The sequence below is a fragment of the Budorcas taxicolor genome, chromosome X (assembly GCF_023091745.1).
Source record: "Budorcas taxicolor isolate Tak-1 chromosome X, Takin1.1, whole genome shotgun sequence".
NCBI classification, from domain to species: domain Eukaryota; kingdom Metazoa; phylum Chordata; class Mammalia; order Artiodactyla; family Bovidae; genus Budorcas; species Budorcas taxicolor.
The window spans coordinates 47,271,568-47,286,359 of NC_068935.1; the positions used below are offsets into that span (position 1 = coordinate 47,271,568).

Here is a 14,792-nt window from a genome sequence, read left to right on the forward strand (position 1 = left end):
TGGAGAAAAGGGAGCCCTCTTACACTGTTGCTGGGAATGCAAACTAGTACAGCCACTATGGAGAACAGTGTGGAGATTCCTTAAAAAACTGGAAATAGAACTGCCATATGACCCAGCAATCCCACTGCTGGGCATACACACCGAGGAAACCAGAATGGAAAGAGACACGTGTACCCCAATGTTCATTGCAGCAGTGTTTATAATAGCCAGGACATGGAAGCAACCTAGATGTCCATCAGCAGATGAATGGATAAGAAAGCTGTGGTACATATACACAATGGAGTATTACTCAGCCATTAAAAAGAATGCATTTGAATCAGTTCTAATGAGGTGGATGTAACTGGAGCCTATTATACAGAGTGAAGTAAGCCAGAAAGAAAAACACCAATACAGTATACTAATGCATATATATGGAATTTAGAAAGATGGTAATGATGACACTATATGCGAGATAGCAAAAGAGGCACAGATGTATAGAACAGTCTTTTGGACTCTGTGGGAGAGGGATTTGGGAGAATGACATTGAAACGTGTATATTATCATATGCGAAATAGATTGCCAGTCCAGGTTCAATGCATGATACAGGGTGTTCGGGGCTGGTGCACTGGGATGACCCAGAGAGATAGGATGGGGCGGGGTGTGGGAAGGGGTTTCAGGACAGGGAACACATGTACACCCGTGGCGGATTCATGTCAGTGTATGGCAAAACCACTACAATATTGTAAAGTGATTAGCCTCTAATTAAAATAAATAAATTTATAGTAAAAAAAATAAAAAATACAAATACAAATATAATAACATAAAAAAAATAAATGCTTGTTTAAGAAGTAATTAGATACAAACAAGTGTTAGTGGGGATGTGGGGCAATTAGGTCCCTCATTCACTCTCATAGGAATATAAAATGGTGCAGCAACTTTGGAAAACAATCTAATGGTTCTTCAAAAAGTTAAACACAATTGACCTAGCAATTTCATACCCAAGTTAATGGAAAAGAGAAAAGAACATAATGTTCACACAAAAGCTTGTACACAAAAGGTGAAGTGAAGTGAAAGTTGCTCAGTCATGTTCGACTCTTTGTGACCCCATGGACTATACATTACAAGGAATTCTCCAGGCCAGAATACTGGAGTGGGTAGCCTTTCCCTTCTCCAGGAGATCTTCCCAACCCAGGGATCGAACCCAGGTCTCCTGCATTGCAGGTGGCTTCTTTACCAGCTGAGCCACAAGGGAAGCCCACACAAAAGGTAGAGACAACTCAAATGTCTATCAGGTGATGAATGGGTAAATAAAATGTGGACTATCCATACTATGGAATATTATTAGGCCATAACCAATGTGAAGACAACAGAAATTGTGCAGGGAGGCAAGAACAATGAAAGAAAGCTAAATTCTCATTTTCTATCATGGGAAGCAGCAATATAAGTGTGATATTTGGAGATATGGAGGTAAATAATGAAAAAAATATCTAAAAAAGCAGAAAGTAGTTGCCTCTAGGGAGTGGCAAATATGTTGGTATACATATATGTGTATTTTGGGGAGGGTCAAATCACACATATATATATATATATATATATATATATATATATATATATATATATATATATATACACACACAAAAGGCTTCCTCAGATGGTAAAGAATCTGCCTGCAATGCAGGAGATCCAGGTTTGATCCCTTGGTCAGGAAGATCCCCTAGAGAAGGGAATGGGTACCCACTCCAGTATTCTTGCCTGGAGAATCCCATGGACAGAGGAGTCTGCTGGGCTACAGTCTGTAAGGTTGCACAGAGTCAGACATGACTGAGCAACTAACATACACACACACAGATACACACACACACACACACACACACACACATATATATATATAACTTACTGAAAGCAGAAAATGAATTTATAAATAAGAAATATCCCAGTATCTTCCACAGAGACTTTATCCAATACTTGAACAATTACTATACCTGGAAAAAGGCACATTCTGAATACTTCTTCCAAATTGCCTCTGACCTGGGCTTATTCTGACAATACTTCGCATACATTTGAAAATCATCTTTCTGTGATAAAAAGAAAATGCAAATGTATTAGCGATTTGTGAATGTGTCCTTTTCTTATCAAGAAAGGCTGAGCAAGAGTGAGTGTGGCCAAGCATCACAGGGAATGTGGCTTAAAGGGCCAGGTCAGAAGCCTTCTTTATATTCCACGACCAGCATGCCCAGCAAACCGGGGAGAGGGACACATAATTATCCAAGCAATTTCATAACTTCCACTTACCAAGTTTGAGAGTTAGAGGGAAAAAAACCTTCTCTGAATGAACTATGAAAACAGACTACTTTTTTGATTACTACGAGCTAACCGGGTACCAAGAGATACACTCTTTCTTTGCTCTCAGTTACTCCATTCCCTAGTGAATGAACTTATAGTAACTCCCAAGGTCCTTGGGTCCTCATTGGACCATCATCATTGTACCAGAACCCTGTGCAGTATCTGCTCACCCTCTTCTCTCTCCCTGTTCATTTGACCCTCATCTAATGGGCTACCTACTACTCAGTCATTAACACTCATCTCATGAGTCATCTCTTCTATACAGCCATCATTTATACCTCCAGTCAATATCAGATGCACTTCTTCTTGGCTCCTATAAGACCCTTCGTACAACTTTAATACAGCACAACTGACACTGTACATAGTGGAATCCCTCTTTTCCTATGTGAATAGTCTTGGTATTCCACATTGCCTAGTTCAGTGCTTGGCTCAAACTAGGTACTGAATAGTTGATGACTGCTGAATGAATGAACAGATCAATAGGCATTTATTAAACTACTGGTTGCCAAGAACTCTGCTGACCTTACTAGAGATACAAAAATATACAGGATATGGACCCTGCCTCAATCAGTTTTCCATCTAGTTGGAGAAAGAATTCATGAAATTCACGTATAAACATGTGTAGTACATGTAAAATTCCCAATGAGTAGCACAGACATTAAGTACCATATGAGTTCAAAGGCAAGAGGAGCTGCTGTTGCTTAAGGTATTAGGGAAGAATTAGGGAAGAATCTGGCCATGGTTTCAGTTCAGTTCAGTTCAGTTGCTCAGTCGTGTCTGACTCTTTGCAACCCCACTAACTGCAGCACACCAGGCCTCCCTGTCCACCACCAACTCCTGGAGTTTACTCAAACTCATGTCCATTGAGTTGGTGATGCCATCCAACCATCTCATCCTCTGTCGTCCTCTTCTCCTCCCACCGTCAATCTTTCCCAGCATCAGGGTCTTTTCAAATGAGTCAGCTCTTTGCATCAGGTGACCATGGTTTAAATGCCTTTAAATGTTAGGATATGTTCATTGGAGAAGGAAATGGCAACCCACTCCAGTGTTCTTGCCTGGAGAATCCCAGGGACGGGGGAGCCTGGTGGGAAAGGTTCTGCCTTATCCTTACTATCTTCTCACTCCATAAACACTTCCTGAGATAAGATATCTCCTTGGACTCTTTCAGTGATCACCTCTATCAAACTGACTTTCAAGTCAAAACAAAACTGATCTTTCAGAAGTAGAGGAACTAGATAAGCAGAGAACAGTGTGAGAGAAAACTCTAAGGGAGGAGAGTGTGATTACAGCGCCTGGGAAGTCAATTATACTAAGCACACCCGTGGGACACAGAGACATGAGCCTCCTTGAAAGATATTGTAGAATAAAAAGAACACACAGCTCCCTGTTTTGCAAAGTTCCTGTGATAGATGCTTTGGTGTCTGAAAGCCAGACTATATTTGATTTGAAGTCTTCACGTATACTAGAGGGGACTATCAGGGCATCTCTCAGGTTAGAAATTAACCAAGCCAAGAATGGTGTGCCAAGATGATTCCAACTCTTGCATCTTCACAGTCAGGATGGTCCCTGGACTCTTGGGATCACCCAGGGGTCAGAGGTCACAAGCTGAGCCACTGTAGCATTTGATGCTACAGAATACAATAGTCATTTGTATGCTCCAGTACCCCATTCCTGTAACAAAACTTGATTCAGCATTAAATACTTGCTGGAGTGATGTGTCGCCAGCAAAAATAAAAGGATATCAAAAATAATGCCTACCTTGTCTCCAAATCTAGAAAATGACATGCTATGTTGGTGGCCTATATATTTATATAATCATTGAACTAACCCTTTCCAGGAAACAAGGTCCCACTCTTTCTGGAGCATCAACACAATTTTCCAGACTGCTCATGAAAATGCTGTAAAAATTTCAAAGAAAAAAAATACGATTTTATGTGAAATATGCTACATTGGTCAACAACCGTTTAAATAATAATCACAAAAAAGAAAATTCAATTCAGCAATTACATACTTGTTATGGAATTCATATATTTCTGCCATGTTTCCAAAGAGAACATCCCTTTTACTTCTCAGGAGAGGTGGCATAAGAACAAACATCTCTGGATTGTCCATCTCCGCTCTATAGCCCTACCCAAAATAAATGCATTTATTCATTTAAAAAATAGTCACATAAACATTTGATTAGGCCACCAAAGATACAAGTACAGCAGAATGAATATGAGATTAGAGGTAAAGTTGTTTGTAATTTTATTATTCATATCTTCTAGTTCCCCCAAGTTATCCAACTATTATTATTTTAAATAGCAGGACAAGGAAGTTCAGGTTTTCTACTCAATGGGTAGAAGAAAGGGACAACTTTTTGGCCTTCAGGTAGCTAACAGGAAAGAAAATAGAAACCAGATATGAAAGATGATATTACAGGTCATTAACTTCTCCTTAAACATGGAATAAGTGTTTGAGTTTTGCCAGACCAAATTAATATTACTAATATGACATTTGTAACAAGTGAATGCTTTTCTCCCATACTTGGGGCTTTGTATCATGATCTCTAAATAGCACCCTGGGAATAATTATAACAATCCACTGTATTCCTAACAGAACAGCTTATCTCTTCTGTAATGAATTCTGAGGCCACAATCCTCACTGCAGAGGGAGAACCTGAATGAACACATTTAACAAACAATCAAGGAAGGAGACAAAAAGGGAAGTTTGCACTTCCTAATGAATTTCAGAGAAAGAATGCATTTGAATCAGTTCTAATGAGGTAGATGAAATTGGAGCCTACTATACAAAGTGAAGTAAGTCAGAAAGAAAAAGACCAATACAGTATGTTAACGCATATATATGAAATTTAGAAAGATGGTAATGATGACACTATATGCGAGACAGCAAAAGAGACACAAATGTAAAGAACAGTCTTTTGGACTCTGTGGGAGAAGGCGAGGGTGGGATGATTTGAGGGAATGGCATTGAAGCATGTATATTATCACATGTGAAACAGATTGCCAGTCCAGGTTTGATGCATGAGACAGGGTGCTCAGGGCTGGTGCATTGGGATGACCCAGAGGGATGGGATGGGGATGGAAGTGGGAGGGGGGTTCAGGATGGGGAATACATGTACACCCATGGCTGATTCATGTCAATGTATGGCAAAAACCACTACAATATTGTAATTAGCCTGCAATTAAAATAATCATATTAATTTTTTTAAAAAGACAGGAAAATACAATCTGAGTCACTTACCAACAAAACAGTAAACAGTTCCCTAACATATGCCCTCTCGGTCTGTATCAGCTCATTTAGGACGTGGCTAAAATGAAAGGACCGTATTTGTCAGTTATTTTATGGCTTTAGAATTATATTGCAACATTTCATTTCTTATCATGATAAATTATCTAAAATGAAAATTAGCACTGCAGAGGAACTACCCATGGTTTGGTTTTTTTTTTTTTTAATTTTTATTTTTACTTTATTTTACTTTACAATACTGTATTGGTTTTGCCATACATTGACATGAATCCTCCACGGTGTACATGCGTTCCCAAACATGAACCCCCTCCCACCTCCCTCGCCATAACATCTCTCTGGGTCATCCCCGTGGACCAGCCCCAAGCCTCCTGTATCCTGCATTGGACATAGACTGGCGATTTGTTTCTTACATGATAGTATACATGTTTCAATGCCATTCTCCCAAATCATCCCACCCTCTCCCTCTCATCAAAATATAAAATTAATTCTATGGTTTCTAGAATAAGTACTACCCACAAGACTCTTTAAAATGTATTTTTTTTTAAAAAAAAAAAAGAGGAATGGGGCTCAGGAGTCATTTTTAAATGAGGAAAAAAAAACACTAATTTTATTTCCAACTCACTAAGCTTAAGAATCATTTACTAAAAACTCACAAAATCTATTCCTAAAAACCTAGGGAATACTTTCTTAGACAGCACAATTTCTGTGCTATTGTTCTCCCTCTCTCTCTGTCAGAAAAAAATCATATAAGCATTTTAGACACAATTTTTCCTTTTTCCTTGGTAATGTTCTGAAGTTTTCCAAGACATGATATGAATTTATAATACTGGTTTTCCCAAATATAGATCATATTTAACTTTCTGTAGTAACTTTGTTTACTATCTCTTTAAAATAAAATAAAATACATTTTCCTTCCAATGTGATTTCCAATTGACATTGTATTTAAAATTTATTTCCTCACTCCCCAATGTTATCCATTTAATGTAACTTCTTTTTCTTTGTTTTTTTTTTTTTTTTATGTTTTGGCAGCACCACACAGCATGCAGGATCTTCATTCCCTGACTAGGGATTGAAGCCATACCTGCTGCAGTGGAAGCTTAGACTCTTAACTTCTGGACCACCAGGGAAGTCCCTAATTTAACTTTTATCCTTGGCCTCTTTTTAATTTAATTTTTACACTTTTATAAATTTAACTAACATTTAACAATCTTTGCATATAACTATGTTTTAAATTACTTGTTACTTGCTCCAAACTACTGGTTGCTGCTGCTGCTGCTAAGTCGCTTCAGTCGTGTCTGACTCTGTGCGACCCCATAGACAACAGCCCACTAGGCTCCCCCGTCCCTGGGATTCTCCAAGCAAGAACACTGGAGTGGGTCGCCATTTCCTTCTCCAATGCATGAAAGTGAAAAGTGAAAGTGAAGTCGCCCAGTCATGTCCGACTCTTAGCGACCCCATGGACTGCAGCCCACCAAGCTCCTCCATCCATGTTACTTACTCAAAACTCTGTGATATAAAATTTAAAAGGTGACTATTCATATCTGTGGAATGTTAACGTAATAATATAAAAGTGAATGAAATGATTTTTATTAGTATCTATAAAATCACATTGTATATCTATATAATCTTCTGTAGTTTTTGAAACATTGACCCATTCACTCTCACCTCTTTCATAAAAGAGGAGACTATGAATCTGAAAAGATCTAGTTAATTTTCAAGTCACATAAAGAGAGTATAGGTTGGCCAGAACTTCTGAAACCTTCTCTAGTGCACATTTGATCAAACCTAGCAGAACCGTATTCTGGGAACTCAAAATTCTAAGTACATTTGCTTTGAACACTGAATCAGAGCCTCCTACTGGGAGATGTGTATATGGGTGTATGTTAATAAATAAAAAGATACTTCTTTAAAATATCCAAGCTATTGTCATTGTCCAAATTGGAGGACTGAACAGAACTTCTCTTCTCTTGACAATCATACACTGCTTCAGTCTGAAATGAAAAGAAAAGTGAAATTAGCATCTATGTAGGTATAGTTCTTCAAGGAAATGTAGCCCAAATTAAGTTTTCTTCTTTCTACGTTCTAACTATATAGATAAACTAAAAAGTATTATGATTTTTCTCAGAAATAACTTTGATATATACTAGTTAAAAATTATTTTAGTTGCCTAAGAGGACAGATTTAAGATATTCATTACAATTTACTTTATACATTAAGTAATGTTTCATTTCTGTAGCACTTTGAGGAAATGAGGTTAATTCCTAAAAAGTTGATTGTCCTGGGACTTCCCTGATGGGTCAGCTGTTAAGACTCTGCACTTCCACTGCAGGGGGCATGGGTTCCATTCCTGGTTGGGAACTAAGATCTGGACCCAAAGGGGGGAAAAAAAAGTTGACTGTCCAGGAAGGGGAAAACTAAGTTTCAGAGAGCTTTCACAAAGGGCCAAGGTCACCTAGTAAGTGATAAAACTGCCAAACCCATGGTCAGCCACCATTATTACATTCCCTCTTTTTTTGGATTTGTGTGTGTGTGTGTGTGTGTGTGTGTGTGTGTGTGTACCATTTTTTAAGGTCTTTCCTGAATTTGTTACAATATTGCTTCTGTCTTATGCTTTCGTTTCTTTTTTTTGGCTGCGAGGCATGTGGGATCCTAGATCGCCAACCAGGGATCAAACCCACACTCCCTGCACTGGAAGCACAGTCTTAACCACTGGACCACCAGGGAAGTCCCTCGTATTCCCTCTTTAAAAGTATACTTTGATTTCTGTATGCTCCATGTACCAAGTGTTATCATTTTAACTACTATAATTAAGACTGAAAATACTGCATACTGCACTTCCCAGATAGGTATGTGCCATCCACTCCTAACAGGGTTCTGAAATACAAGGCTGAAAAGTTTTGAACCATCAAATTTTAAATGCCTAAGGATTGTGCAAATTGACTTGACTTGGAAGTATATGTGCATTTGGGAACTGGATTGACTAGCTAGATATCTCACCAAGGAAATGTACAGAATCACAGCCTTCTATTTTTACCCTGGGGATATGCAAATGAATAAATCCACATAGTTACTAAGGTGGGCATGACTTGAAACCAAAACCAAAAGACATGGCAGACTAAGGAATTTGGCATTCAGGCTGTTTCCTTCGTGAAACCAGAAACTCTGGCTGTAGAACATGATAACCAGACATGGTGTGTCAGTATGGGTCATTTGCTAGCCTGCTAACAACTACATAAAACACTTAGAGCATTACCATGTACCACACAATACTCAAAGTACTTCATAAATACTAGATTATTTTATCATAGTTATACTAACTCCATAATGAGGGTGTTCTCTTATTACCTCCATTTTATAGATAAGGAAACTGACTTCCAGAGAACCTGCCCAAGGTTATGCAGCCAGTAAGTGACGGAGCTGGGCTGAAGTCAGGCATTCTAGCCACACAATCTGTATCACATGCTATCCTGCCTCTGGGAGATACTGTCTTGGCCTTATTTACCATCAAGAACATACAAAGAAAACGTAAGATGCTGCAGTTATGAGGCGGCTACTCTCTGCAGATACCAGATTGTCATGAATAACGCAGAAGGAAACTTGAATCTACCAAGAAAAGAATAGGTGTGGTTTTTGAGCCTAGCAGATGGTCCATTAGAACCTGTCCTTTGTCCATGCTTTCTACTTGCAGGACTGGAATCACTTATGAAAGGAATTTCTTTTTGGAAAAAGGTGCAGCACTTATTCAGCTGAATTGAGGTGCAGGCAGGAAAGAGAAACTAGAACTTATATGAGATGTTCTATAGCATTTATTCTGAACTGGAGCCAAGACTTGAGGAACTGCTCATACAACTGGGGCTAGGCCAGTACTGTAATTAGACACAACACAGCAGCAGCTTTTTCTTCTAGATATAATAGGCTTTCAAATGCACAATATTGGTTCAGTGAATGAAAAATACGGTTTTAGCCCCATCCTGCTCTGCAACTATAGCAATAAAGCCAATTTTGAATTAATTAATGATATTTACTTCTGTGTTGCTCTGATTTTGTCTCCAAGTCTTCTTCCCTGATAGAGAAACATGAGAGAAGAATTTCAAACAAGAATTAAAATCAATACTTTCATAAAAATATGTGCATGTATATTAAAAAGAGAGATTAATGTGCCAACATGTTTATATTAGTATTTTAAAATTACACTATACATAACAGATGATTGGTTAGACTTATCTACATAATTTCAACTTCTCATAGAGCATGATTTTGCCATGTATTCACCCATTCTCTCATTCACTGAACATTCACTGGATTGCTCAGCAAGTATGAAGCTAGGTGTTAGTACCCATGATTATTTGCAGATTTAGTGATCATTCCAATACATAAGCATTTAATCAGATTGTAGCTCACTGATTAACTGAATCAAAAAGAGTTTCAGAATAAAATCTCAATTTAACTAATAATTAGAGCATCTGACATTTATTTGGCACTTACTATATGCTGGACACTATTCTAAGCTCTGTATGTGCACTTGCTTTTTTACCTCTCAAATTGACCCCTGAAGATAAGTACTACTTCCCCATTTTATAGGTTAAGCATAAGATGTCCAAGAAGCAGAAGTGGTACACAAATCTGTATAATCTACTGTCAGAATTCATGTTTCTAACCACTCTATATAAAACAACATTTCTGAAGTACATTAAAATGCTAAAACAAAACCAAATAAAACAACAAAAAAAAACAACTTTATCAAAATTCCAAGCTTCCATCTTTCTGTTCTTCCTGTATAATCTTTCCTTTTATTTCTGTTTAATCTTTCTGTTTCATTTACAAAGGCTGAGCCCCTGTATTACCAAGCAAGAAGTCCAGATGCTCCTCCAGAGCCCAGGACATGGCCCAGTCAAAGACTAGGCCATTTAAGTTCCTAAGTCTCAGGGCTGCTGAAAAGAACTCTCCCCACACGGGCTATGTGCATCACTTCTCACCATGGAAGGAACAGATTTCTTGTCCTTTCTGCCTCTACTGGGAGCCACTGCAAGGCCCACTCAGGGAAAGACTTTGCTGTTAATGAGTTCTCTAAACTTTATCCTTCTCTCCATTTACTTAAAATATATTCTATACAGGAATTTTTACCTTTATATAATATATATGTAAATGGATAAATATAAATTAGACTTAGTGGCAATTACCATATAAAATTAGTTTCTCAATAAATATTGATGTCTATCACTTTAAAGAAACTTGATATCCAGAGATCCAAAGTTACTTATAAAGCAAACTTATGGAGCTTTACAAACTAGCTTTTACTAATTAATTCTTTGTAAATACATTAAGAGATGAAAAAGGAATGCATACAAAATTTATGAGAAGTGTATCTTTTTCGAAAAGCAAGGCATTGGGTTGGCCAAAAAGTTTGTTCAGGTGTTTCTACACCTGAACTGACCTTTTTGGCCAATCCAATAGATGTCTTCATTCTTTTAATAATGTGACTATGCTGCTGCTGCTGCTAAATCGCTTCAGTCGTGTCCAACTCTGTGTGACCTCATAGATGGCAGCCCACCAGGCTCTGCCGTCCCTGGGATTCTCCAGGCAAGAACACTGGAATGGGTTGCCACTGCCTTCTCCAGAACTGAGCTTACATTCTAGCAAAAGAAACAGAAAACAGGCAATTATGCTAAAGTTAGGAAGATATGAGGAGGGGCTTGTTATCCCATAGTATAACACCTGACCAAACTGGGGTGCAGGAGAGGAGGAGAGGCAGGAAGGAAGAACTTACCTTAAGGAAGAGAAGAGAACACTAGGTGTAAAGTCCAAAGGGCAAGACAACTAGGGGCATTTAAGAAGGGAAAGTGGGAAACTAGGATACTGCTACAGTTGTCAAGGCAACAGATGGGTGTTAGCTTGGATTAGGGAGGTGGCAGTGAGGGCTAGCAGGGCGGATTAGAAGAAGTGGATTTTTGGACTGATTAGAGGTGGGGTGAGTGAGAAAGAGGAGCAGAAAAAATGGCATCCTTTCGGGGTATGCTGAGACTGAGCTGCCAATAGGAAATTCAAGGAGGCAAATTGTCAATACAGACTCTGAAGTTTAGGAGAAAGATCTAGACTAGAGCTACAGGTTTAGGAGCTCAAACCATTTTATCTCTCACACACAATGCTCTTCCATAACTTCCCTCTATATGAAATATTAATTTAGCAAAATATTTATTACATCTTTCTAGGTGCCAGACACGGTGCTAGATACAAGATTCTACCTGATGCAAATTAATAAAGATAAACAAAAACAACAACAACAACAACAAAAACAGTTTGACTTTTTTTTTGGTTTAGTATGGTTGACTTATTTTATTAAAAAAAAATTAACACTTCTGTGTTGATTTGACCAAATCTCATTTTTTTTTTACCAAATCTTATATATTTGACTTAGCAATTAAAAGTCTTGAAGTATTATTTGGACCTGATTGTTATAATTTCCATTACTCACAGACCAAGCAGGTAAAATGAACAGTGTTTGTAGCATAAATGATGCTCTGATTTAATTTAGGAACCATGATGGATAACTGATATAATCATTTATCCATCCATGTCATTTATTCAGTAAGCTGCCATCTTCCTCATAAATACCTTAGGCAAATTCAAGCTACTCCCAACAAATAGGCTTACTGTGGGTGACACAGTCTCTAAAATGAAAGCAAATTTATTTTAACATGTTCAAGTTAAAAGCCAATTGTTTTCCTTGTTTTTATCTTTCAAGTGGTCATCTGATAAAAGAGAATAATCCACTTTTTATATAGTTATTTTCCAATATGAGTTTAATACTGAAAGACTAATGGATGCTTATTATGAAAAAAATGAGAACGTTAACCTTAAGTAGAATGTGAGAAGGAACTGCTGCTGGTTTTAGGTGCCAAACTGATTTTTCACATGTACACAAACTCAGAAAATGTACTGACGAAAAGTAATAAAGATGGGTACCTTTTGAAAAAAGTTTACATGCTTGAAAGAAAGAATATCCAACTCCCACTGCAGAAAGAAAGTGTAATGCCATTAAATAAGAATATCAGAAAGAAAAAAAAAATGAAACAACACAAAACAAAATGTACTTTTAGTGGCTAAGGCCTTGAACGGGTCTTGGGCAGTCTTTTCAGAGCTCTGTTCCTCAACCCTTCAGAGGAGTTGAGCTTTTAGAGAACCATAAAGCAAGAGGCCTTCATCAGAGGGAAGGAATAGTCTAGTTTATTGAGTATTTTTAAATATCCTTCAATTTTTTAACTTTGTCTTCAGTAGGTATTTCACTTTGAAATCAATAGGCATTATTATTCCTAATTTATAGATAAACAAAACAAGGCAAAATCAACAAAAGAGGTTAAGTGAACTGTCCCCGGTCACACACCCCATGAATGGAGCCAAAAATACAACTGAGCTCTGTCTTCTGCTTAGGAATATCAACCTATTCTATTTTTATTCTCATAGCTGTTGGTTTTGATCCCCTATTGGTTTTTGTTCTTCTTATTCTTTTTTCCTAGTATCTTCTTGGTATTATTCATTTATGGCAATGCTTATAGTTTTATTTGTGAGTATATATTTATATTGAATAACCACTAACTATATGACTTTTATCATCTTAGCCTAGTTACCTGCTTTCATCACTTGGTTTTAATCTGATCTCTGCTGGAGCTGAGCTGGACTTTTACATTCATTATGCCTGGCTCAGGCTTTCTCTGATTTTCAAAGCAGTTCCCATATATTAATGAAGTCTCTGATTCTCTCAGATCAAAGAGATGGAATTTAGGCCCACCTTCACAAACTTAATTAACTTAAGGCCCCAAAGACCAAACTACTTTCCCCTAAGGGGCCCTAGAGGCAGCTGAAGGAAAACCTTGGGGCAATAGTCATCTTATTTCCAGAGTAGCTCAACACCACAGAAAGCATAATTATTTTATCCCACAGAACTTAGAAAATAGAAATAAATATTACATGTTTAAAATCATCTACAAAGATTTTAAACATTTAACGTTCATTTACAAGTAAATAAACTCTCTAACAGTTAATTACTAGCAAAATTATTTGATTTACCTATACCTGTTTAGAAAAGGCAATCTATTTGATTATCTAAGTCATTCACTTATTAGAAGCCTATAAGAACCAAATAACAGTTTATCCCTATAAGTGGTAAATGCATGCATGTATATACTATTTTCATATGCTTCCTTGCACCTGCTGAAGGGGTGAACTGTTTGTGAGTTTGATGCTAGTATAAAGTTCATATTCACTGCAAAATTGGGAAATTCAGCCCAGATTTTCATCATCCTGTACTATACTATATTACTACTATGTTTAATTATTGTATAATAATCTCTATCATGACTCCTGCCTTCTGCAATACAATTTGCACATGATCAAGGATGCTTAAAAAAAACAATTCCTATTTCTCAGGATTGAAGAATGAGTTCAGTATTTACATTAAAAGTAACAAAGTAAACAACAGCAAGAAGAAAAGAGACAGAAAAGGGAAATCTAAGATACTCTACCTTGTGTAGGTGAAAAAAATGGTGCTCTAGATCTGACCAAATTGTCAGAAGCAGGTACTACAAATGGAATCGGCCTCACATGTTTATCTGTCAGGTTTCTGAAACCGGCCTGTTGGTTCTGAAAAATACTTCGGATGTTTTCAAGCTTGAGTTGGATGGTCTGCATTTGAACCTGCAGGTTACATAAGAAATCTATGAAATATTTTCTGAAATGGGGGTTATTACAAATCCTATTACATTTCTCAGTCTTTGACAGATACAAAATTAATTTAGACTTTAATACAGAACTAGAAATAGATGGGGAAACAGTGGAAACAGTGTCAGACTTTATTTTTTGGGCTCCAAAATCACTGCAGATGATGACTACAGCCATGAAATTAAAAGACGCTTACTCCTTGGAAGGAACGTTATGACCAACATAGATAGCATATTGAAAAGCAGAGACATTGCTTTGCCAACAAAGGTCTGTCTAGTCAAGGCTATGGTTTTTCCAATGGTCATGTATGGATGTGAGAGTTGGACTGTGAAGAAAGCTGAGTGCCAAAGAATTGATGCTTTTGAACTGTGGTGTTGGAGAAGACTCTTGAGAGTCCCTTGGACTGCAAGGAGATCCAACCAGTCCATTCTGAAGGAGATCAGCCCTGGGATTTCTTTGGAGGGAATGATGCTGAAGTTGCAACTCCAGTACTTTGGCCACCTCAT

At 37.5% G+C, this 14,792-nt stretch overlaps 1 protein-coding gene across 1 annotated transcript in view; it reads right to left on the bottom strand.

The window, feature by feature from the left end:
* MCF2 (MCF.2 cell line derived transforming sequence) overlaps positions 1-14,792 on the bottom strand; it is a 78,417-nt gene that overhangs the window by 27,051 nt on the left and 36,574 nt on the right. Inside the window, exons 12-19 of the mRNA XM_052663313.1 lie at positions 14,091-14,262; positions 12,535-12,582; positions 9,597-9,634; positions 7,474-7,562; positions 5,566-5,632; positions 4,334-4,449; positions 4,151-4,220; positions 1,962-2,054 (exon numbers count right to left, since the gene is read on the bottom strand). Of these exons, the coding sequence (XP_052519273.1) occupies positions 1,962-2,054; positions 4,151-4,220; positions 4,334-4,449; positions 5,566-5,632; positions 7,474-7,562; positions 9,597-9,634; positions 12,535-12,582; positions 14,091-14,262 (693 nt within the window). The remainder of the gene's footprint in view (positions 1-1,961; positions 2,055-4,150; positions 4,221-4,333; positions 4,450-5,565; positions 5,633-7,473; positions 7,563-9,596; positions 9,635-12,534; positions 12,583-14,090; positions 14,263-14,792) is intronic.